Below are 8,862 nucleotides of genomic sequence, written 5' to 3' on the forward strand. Positions count from 1 at the left end.
TAGAGTATATTTTTTTATTTTTATTTTTAAAAGAAATACAGTTTTACAACTATTCTAGTAAGATTATTTAATTTAAGTAGGATTCCTTTTAATAATAATAAAAAGTAGACATGATTTGAAAAATAAATAAATAAAAAGAAAAAAACTATTTTCTCCATACAGAAAGTGTGATCATCCAGATGTTTATAATAACTAATGAAATCTAAATTGAGTACATAAAACTAAAAGATATCTTCGTCATCAGTTTTTGTTGTTATTTCATTATAACTTATAAGATCATGCATGCATGTCGCTTGTTTATTAATTAAAAATGGAGAGTTGAGAATAGAATAGTGATGTTGTTTAATTTATTTATTTTCTTCTTTATGGAGCATAAATTAAACTATTCTTATTTGGTAGCTGAATCCTGCATGGATCTGATGATGAGCTGAGTCAGTTTAATTCAGCCAAAATACTTGGATCCAACTTTGGAACAACCAATTTTGGTCCTCACTCTCATTCAATTTTATACCAAATTAAAGATTAAATTCGTCTGTGACCACAATTTTTACCTAATTAAACCAGCTTGATGTTGATGTACACTTAATATAATTATTTTTTTAATTTTAAGATAAGATAACTTATTGAATTTGAATATACATTAATTAATTTGTGAGCAGAGGCATTCTACATTCGAAAATATTTAATAATAAAAAAATATTAACTAAAAATAGTTAAAATTTATTTTATTTAAAATTTATTAATTATTATATCAATTAATAAATAGTAAATAAAACATATTTTAGGATTTTTGTTGTCTCCCTAATATTATCGTTCTACATTATATATACATATTAATCTTAATAAGTAATGTTAGTAAGAATTAGAATAATATTATATATCTAAATTTTTTTATTAACTAAATTCAACTAAATTAATATAATATAACAAAAATTAATTATAACTAGTATTATTTTAAGTCCTATTGTTTAATTTAGTTAGACTTTGATTCATAAAAAAATTATATTTATAACACTATTTTTTTTATAATGCTTTATAGTTTCTAACACGTGAGATTTATTATTTACCAGAATAGAATTCAGATATCATTAAATTAGGTAGTTGTACTCTTGTAAGATCTTATATATTGTAGTTATAAGATCTATCTAGATTAATCTATATATATATATGTTATTGAAATCTGGTTAATTGAGTTTCTTCAATTAATAATGTAGCTGATATATCATATTTTAAGGGTATTTTTAATTAATTTTATTTAATTCATTTAAATGTGCTAATTAATTATTTATTTATTTGATTTAACTAAGAAAAATATAAAATTATTTAATATTTTGTTTGACCATGTTCTGTAACTAATCAATTAACATTATTTAATTAATTTTTTTATCAATTAATTTTTTTCGGTAATATTTTTTCATCCTAGAATTCAGATATCATTAAATTAGGTAGTTGTACTGTTGTAAGATCTTAAATATTGTAGTTATAAAATCTAGATTAATTATTATCAAATTAAAATATACACTAATAATCCTACTACAAAGATAATTGCCAATATAGAATATTGTGGTAATATATGATAAGAATATTTAAATAATATTAATATTAAAAATATCATAAAATACTAAAATGTATGTAATGTTATATAAAAATAGATTTAAAAGAGTCATGTATAAAATACTATGATTTTACTTTAATAAATTTTAAAGTATGAACTATATTTGTTTGTCATAGATAGTACAGTCAGCATAAGTCAGTTTATAAATTCAATGGTCAAATTCAAATTTAAGGACCTACATTAAAAATTGATAACTTTGTTCTATCCATTTTTGGATATGTGGCGTTTTCTAATAAAACTATGGAGAGAAAAAAAACCTTGTATATATTGTAAAGAAAAATGTAACATAAATAATTGGTTTCAAGTATTCAACAACTATATAAAAATAAGAGACGTATATTTACTATCTATTATGACAATTAATTTAATTTTGTTACTTTATAAACACATCAATAAACAGGACAATTATTTTAAAATATTAAAAATTTCCTATATCTAAAATAAAAATAAAGATCGAATTGTTGACATTTAATTAAGGAAATATGAATTTCTTTAGCTCAATTCAATTATGAAACATAGCATTTATTTGGATATAAATTTTTTATGCCTATAATATATACATTTTCCTGTTTTACTTTGGTAAATTCCAATATTTTATTTTTAATTATTTTAATGTAAAAATATATCTATTTTAACCCTTTATCCACCCTTTTGTCTCTAATATGACATTGTTGTTTAATTTTTTTATCTTTTTGAACTCATCTTTAAACATTTTTTATTAAATAAAAAATAATTTTAGTACAAAAATAATATAAAATATTTTATAAAATTATTCAATTACAGCTAAAGTTTTTTAGCTAGTCATTCAGATAAACAAAGTAAAAAATAATTAATTTTAGTAATATAATTAAATGTTAGTATAAAATCGGGATATGAAAATCGTTTTTTAGATAAAAATTAATTTTTGAGCAAAAATAACTATATTTTATATAATTTTAAGAACGAATTTTAATACATTTTATACAAATATTCAAAAAAAATTAAAAGTGAGACTCGAATCCACAATTTTTAGATAAATATAAAAAAAGAAAAAGTATAAAAAGTCAATGAAATATCTGTATAATGTATATAATGGGTTTAGGAATGTTCGATTAATAAGATATTATATGTTTATTATTGCTGATATTCGGATAGTTATTCTAGATAATATAGATGTATTGTATTTAAAAAATTAATAATATTTTATCTTAGATGTTCATTTTTAATTCATATTGTACCAAATAAACAACTCAGTATATACATCGTACAAATACTATATTAACTTTCTAATAAAATTAAAAAAAAATTATATCATTTAAATTATAATCCATTTACTTAACTTACTCGCGCGTGCATCAAAATTAAACTCACATAAATTTATAAAAAATTGGAGTGCTTATTTTGTCTCCTCCCTCTTTCTGTGTGTGAAGAGAAATTAGAAAATATATGTCTTTGTCAATGGAATCATGAGAATTGAGAAGGAGCAATGCTAAGTGTGTGTATATATAAAGCAATCCATTGCTACCACTTTCCTTCCACCTTCCATCTTTTCCGTTTTCCGTTTCCCTTTCTCTTCCCTCTCTCTGTTCTCTTCTTACCTTCTTCACTCACTCACATTCAATTATTGGAAACCTAACAGCACAACGAATTCAATCGAAACAAGAAACAAAAATGAAATATGTTTTGGTAACCGGTGGAGTTGTGAGTGGACTTGGAAAGGGAGTAACTGCCAGTAGTATTGGCTTGCTTCTCAAAGCTTGTGGACTTCGAGTAACTGCTATCAAAATTGGCATGTTTTTCTTTTCCTTCAACTATTTAACCATGCACGCGCGATAATTGTTACTTTCTTTTCGGATTTAGATTTACAAAGTGTTCAACTCTTTCTTTCAATTTTGGAACGGAGCGAGCTGGTACGTTAAATTGAAGTCTCACATTCTGAATTTTGATTTACAGATCCTTACTTGAACACAGATGCCGGAACAATGTCACCATTCGAGCATGGAGAAGTGTTTGTGTTGGATGACGGAGGCGAGGTACACAATTTCTCGCTAATTATCCATCTTCAATTTTCAATTTGACGCTAGATTCTCCCAAAAATGAAAAGGAAAAGCATGTTTGTTTGTTTGAAGAGAAAATGAAGGGAAAAGAAAAGTTAGTTAGGTAGCAACTTTAGGCAAAATTTTCCGGAGTGAATAGATCAAAAGCACATGGTGTTTGTTAATTTCTTACTTTTTTTAAGTAGAATTATAAAAAGAGAAATGATGAATCTTGATAGGTGGACCTGGATCTTGGAAACTATGAGCGCTTTATGGATATCAAGTTGACTCGTGATAATAACAAAAAAAAAAAAAAAAAAAAAAGAAATTGCAAATTTACAAAAGAACCCCTTGTTTATGTTTATCTCCTTCAGTTTTGGATTTTTTAAACCAGTCAAGAGTTAACAATATTCAACTCATACAATGAAAATTTGTGGTTGTGGTTGCTGATGCAGCACACATTAAGATTAAGACTGTGTTTGGATATTGTCACTGGAGATAACAAAATTCTTCTGTATTTCTGAAACAAAATGCTATCCAAACACTAAAAATCAGCTACCAAATATGTTTAACTCATTTTTAATGTATATTTTGTATTACGACATATATTCTATATGAACGACTGATGTTCTATCTAAGCGTGAAAATAGAAATAGAAAATATCTGTTTTTATGGTTTCTCCTTTTTTTTTAAAAAAAAAAAGCTCAGCTGAGCTGAATGTTTTATTTTATTTTATTTTATTTTTAATTTTTATTTGTTTATTTATTTTTTGCAGTCTGTAATTGAAAAGGAGAGAAGAGGAGACTATTTGGGAAAGACTGTTCAGGTTCCACAGCTTAATTTTGTGATTTTCTTTTTAATTCTTTTTTCAATGTTTGTGGTGTCTAATGATGTTTTTATATTTCATCTTTTTAGGTTGTCCCTCATATCACGGATGCAATTCAAGAGTGGATAGAAAGGGTGGCCCACATACCAGTAGATGGAAAACCAGGTTCAGCTGATGTCTGTGTCATTGAATTGGGTGGAACCATAGGTAACACACTTACACTCTTCTAAACAATCTTTTCTTTTTCTTCTTCTTTTTTAATACATTTTTTAATGTCTAAGATAACATTATTACTAAATCCTTGGTTTTATTATATGCAGGTGATATTGAGTCCATGCCATTTATTCAGGCATTAGGACAATTCTCATATAAAGTAGGTAAGAATGATACTAAATTTTATGGCAAAGATTGTTTCTCTGATGAATACTTGATGTACAAATTGAAGTATGTGTATCTGTATCCGTATGGAGTACTTAAATACTACTAATTTTATGGAAAAGATTGTTTCTCTGATAATACTTGATGTACAAATTGAAGTATGTGCATCGTATTTGTATATCCCTATCCATATCGAGTACTTAAATGTGTGTGTATGTACGTATGCAGGTGCTGGCAACTTCTGTTTAGTTCATGTCAGCCTTGTTCCTGTTTTGAACTGTGTTGGTGAACAGGTAAGGATAATAACACGTCTTTTGAACAATTCTTCAAGGACTGTGTATGATTCATGTAGAAGATTTGTTTGGTTTCATCTGAACGTGGCAAATTTTGATTTTGATTTTGGTTTCAGAAAACAAAACCAACCCAGCATAGTGTTAGAGGACTAAGAGGTCAAGGACTGGCTCCACATATCTTAGCATGCCGCAGCACAATGGTTCCTCTCTCCTTCCCTCTCTCACACACACGCACGCATGCACACACACATATATAAATCAATCTTGTCCATGACAAAAAAAAAAAAAACATACTGGTGACAAATTAGTTGTTCAGGATTTTGAAAGGCGACGAATTTGTCTCTCACTAGTTCTTTAGTGGACAAGTTCGTCCTTAGCCATCTCGATACATGTACAAAGTTTGTATGAAATGACTAACCTGTCGCTTTTTATATCCGTAATGATGGAAGACAAATTTTTTATTTTTTAAAGCCCGAGAGTCGGGTTTATACCTCTTATTAGTGAACAAATGTGCACAAAACACACAAGAATTTCGATGTATATTTTCATTTTAGGGGTCTAACACAATTGCTTCTCAGGTTCTGGATGAAGCTGCTAAAGGAAAACTCTCTCAGTTTTGCCTGATTCCGGTATGTGGTTTTAAGGATTAAAGATATTTAGATGATCTTAAGTTTTGAAATGGTTATCAGTTTTCTGAATTGAAATTATGTATGTATCTATGTATGTTTCCAGGGAGAAAACATAATTACTCTGTATGATGTTCCCAACATCTGGCATATTCCTTTGCTTCTAAGAGTAAGTTTCTTCCTAAAACTGCTGAACTTCACAAATCATATCTTAGTTTTAGGTACCAATTTCTTACAAAATTTTCTTATTCTGGTCTATAGGATCAGAAGGCTCATGAAGCAATATTTAAAGTGCTGAACCTTAATTGGTTAGTTTCACAAACTCCCTCAAGAATTGTTCTATTTCTTGTCCTTGAATTAATGGAAATTGAGGATTTTTTTTTTTGTCCTTTTGATCTTTCTTGACGGCTTAATTTGTGGTTTTGTATATACAGTGTAATTAAGGAGCCTAGATTAGATGAATGGACTAATAGAGCTGAGGCTTGCGATTTGCTGCATGAACCAGTGAGTTTCTGCTCGAAATCCAACCTTGTTCGTTGTTCGTGATTATTAGCGATAGTTTCAATGTTATGTCTTGCAAATTTCAGGTTCGTATAGCCTTGGTGGGAAAATATACAGAGCTTTCGGATGCCTACCTCTCTGTTCTTAAGGTCGAGTTAGTTATATAAACTCTTGCTGCATCATTATTATGATTTTCCTAAGATTCATTCTGCTATGAACATGTAAAGCTTATTTAGATTTTCTTAGAATTAACATTGTTACTTACAATATCGACTTTTCAGGCCTTAGTGCATGCTTCTGTTGATTGCCGAAAGAAACTTTTTGTCGACTGGATTCCAGCAAGCAACCTTGAAGATGCAACTGCAAAGGAGGTAACATCAATTTGATTCATTTACATTGCATGAGCATGTTATTTATTTATTTTTTTATAATCTCAGCTTCTTCTCATTGTTCCTTTTTTTAATGTTGCAGAATCCAGATGCTTATAAGGCTGCATGGAAGTTGTTGAAGGTTTGAATTGCAGTCTTTTAATATCAATTACCTTCTCTTTAATTCCAAGTTCAATGTTCATTTATCTAACTGGAGTCTTTATATTCAGGGTGCTGAAGGTATTCTTGTTCCCGGAGGATTCGGGGATAGAGGAGTGCAAGGAAAAATTCTCGCAGTTAAATATGCCCGCGAAAACAGAATTCCATTCCTTGGCATTTGTCTTGGAATGCAGATTGCTGTCGTAGAGTTTGCACGATCTGTTCTGGGTGTAAAAGATGCTACAAGCACTGAATTCGATCTGAATACCAAGAGTCCATATGTTATATTCATGCCTGAGGTGTCTATTCTTGTGTCAACTATGTTCAGTGCTAAGAAAAGTGTCTGTTATTCCTATGTGTGATTTTCTTAAACCGATTTTTTTAGGGATCGAAAACACATATGGGGGGTACCATGCGTCTCGGATCGAGGAGGACATATTTCCAAACCAAAGAATGCAAATCTGCAAAACTGTAAGTATTAATACTCCACAGAATTATTTGTTGAAGACCATTTTTATGATCATGCAGGACAAAATGATCATTTTTAATTTTGCATTCAATAAGTAGATAAACATATCCATATACATATATACTGTTATTAGGATTTTAACCTTTAGACCCTCCCTCTTAGATATGGCTGCAGAAGCTTCATTGATGAGAGACATCGGCATAGATATGAGGTATTGCATTGCCATGCATGAGAAATTATTATTCTGTAAACTTTGTGTATCGGACAGAAAATGATCGTCGCCATATATATGCAGGTGAATCCTGATTTTGTATCTCGCCTCGAAAATGCTGGTCTTTCGTTTACTGGGAAGGACGAAACCGGCCAGCGCATGGAGGTTAATACATTCTGATGGAACTTACACTTAGTATAAGTCTATCAGCATATGCTTTAAATCTAAATTCTTGTTTGTTTATTCATGCTGCAGATTGCTGAACTACCTAATCATCCATACTTTGTTGGTGTTCAATTCCATCCTGAATTTAAATCAAGACCAGGAAAACCTTCTCCTTTATTCTTAGGTAATTCTTTGATTCTTGTCATCCAAGTTAAATTTCAAGTTTATCATCTATTGCATTCTGGTACTAAGACTAGATTGAGACTTGCGCGATGCATAGACAGAAAAATTGGATAGTAAAAATTTCTGTTTACATGATCTTGTCATGCACAGGGTTTATTGCGGCAGCATGCGGCCAACTGGATGTGGTCTTACAGCGCTGTTCAAACGTTGACAGCAACGGTCTTCTAAAAGTCCCACCAATCAAAACATACCAAAAAAAAAGTTCACTAAAGCCAAGTTATAGGCCCCCAGAATATGTTTTGGAAAGTGTCAAGGGTTTGAATTTCTAAGTTGGCTATGCTGGTCTTTTGTTTCTTGTGAATTGGTGAAATTACTGTGGAGGGCTTTTCAGTTATTGCTGTTGTCTCTGAGAACCAAGTCTTGTACAGTCAATTGAACCTTGGTGGTAGGGTATATAGTGTTTTTCAGAGGATACAAAGAGAGAGAGAAAGAAAGAAAGAGCTTGGGATCCCTTTCTTTTTAATGGGGGCAAGCTTGTTTTATGTTTTTATTATAATTGTGTCAGCAGGGTGAGGAACTCTCTTTTAGCTTCCTTTTTATCTTATGTTTTAGTGCAATGGCAAAGCTTTGGTTTTTGCATAGATTTTCATGATGTCTATAGAGTGCAAAGAAATTTCTTGTGGACTTTAATGTTTTATTTCTATATTATTGACTGAATGACTGTAATGTTAAGCTTCTTTTTCCTTTAGGTTGTCATGTACTAATTATTTCAAAACCAGCATATATGTATCACAAATTTACAAAGATTAAGAAATGATTTAACCAAACCATATTATATTTAATGTCTTAGATTCTTAACCATCAAAGTAAAAAAATTGGTGCATCAACAGAACTTGTCATAAAGTTTGGTCCCCTCTCTTTTTGGTTCCCTAAGTGAAAGCTGAGGTGATATCCACATCAACTTTTTATTTTAACTTGTAAGGGGAAAGTGGAACCAATGCATGTGATGTTTTTCCAACTTGACAATGAATCCCTAAGTTGAGAAGGGTCCTC

General features: G+C 29.7%; 1 protein-coding gene across 1 annotated transcript; it reads left to right on the forward strand.

Annotated features, from left to right (window-relative positions):
- The first annotated feature begins 3,054 nt into the window (after positions 1-3,054).
- On the forward strand, positions 3,055-8,557 carry LOC107476820 (uncharacterized). Its single transcript, XM_016096736.3, has 21 exons — positions 3,055-3,383; positions 3,548-3,627; positions 3,870-3,948; positions 4,398-4,456; positions 4,546-4,663; positions 4,777-4,833; positions 5,063-5,127; positions 5,244-5,327; positions 5,706-5,756; positions 5,860-5,922; positions 6,015-6,061; positions 6,188-6,257; positions 6,341-6,403; positions 6,536-6,625; positions 6,726-6,764; positions 6,853-7,080; positions 7,167-7,252; positions 7,413-7,461; positions 7,546-7,626; positions 7,717-7,810; positions 7,960-8,557. The coding sequence occupies exons 1-21, from the start codon at positions 3,266-3,268 to the stop codon at positions 8,136-8,138; spliced, it is 1,800 nt and encodes a 599-aa protein (XP_015952222.1). The 5' UTR covers positions 3,055-3,265; the 3' UTR covers positions 8,139-8,557.
- Positions 8,558-8,862: the final 305 nt, after the last annotated feature.

This window comes from Arachis duranensis, chromosome 1 (assembly GCF_000817695.3).
Source record: "Arachis duranensis cultivar V14167 chromosome 1, aradu.V14167.gnm2.J7QH, whole genome shotgun sequence".
NCBI lineage: Eukaryota > Viridiplantae > Streptophyta > Magnoliopsida > Fabales > Fabaceae > Arachis > Arachis duranensis.

Coding starts and splice junctions, on each gene's coding strand:
- LOC107476820 (XM_016096736.3), top strand. CDS start 3,266: ATGAAATATGTTTTGGTAACCGGTGGAGTTGTGAGTGGACTTGGAAAG. Junction 3,949..4,397: donor TAACAAAAAAAAAAAAAAAA/AAAAAAGAAATT, acceptor TGTTTATTTATT/TTTTGCAGTCTGTAATTGAA. Junction 5,757..5,859: donor CTCAGTTTTGCCTGATTCCG/GTATGTGGTTTT, acceptor GTATGTTTCCAG/GGAGAAAACATAATTACTCT.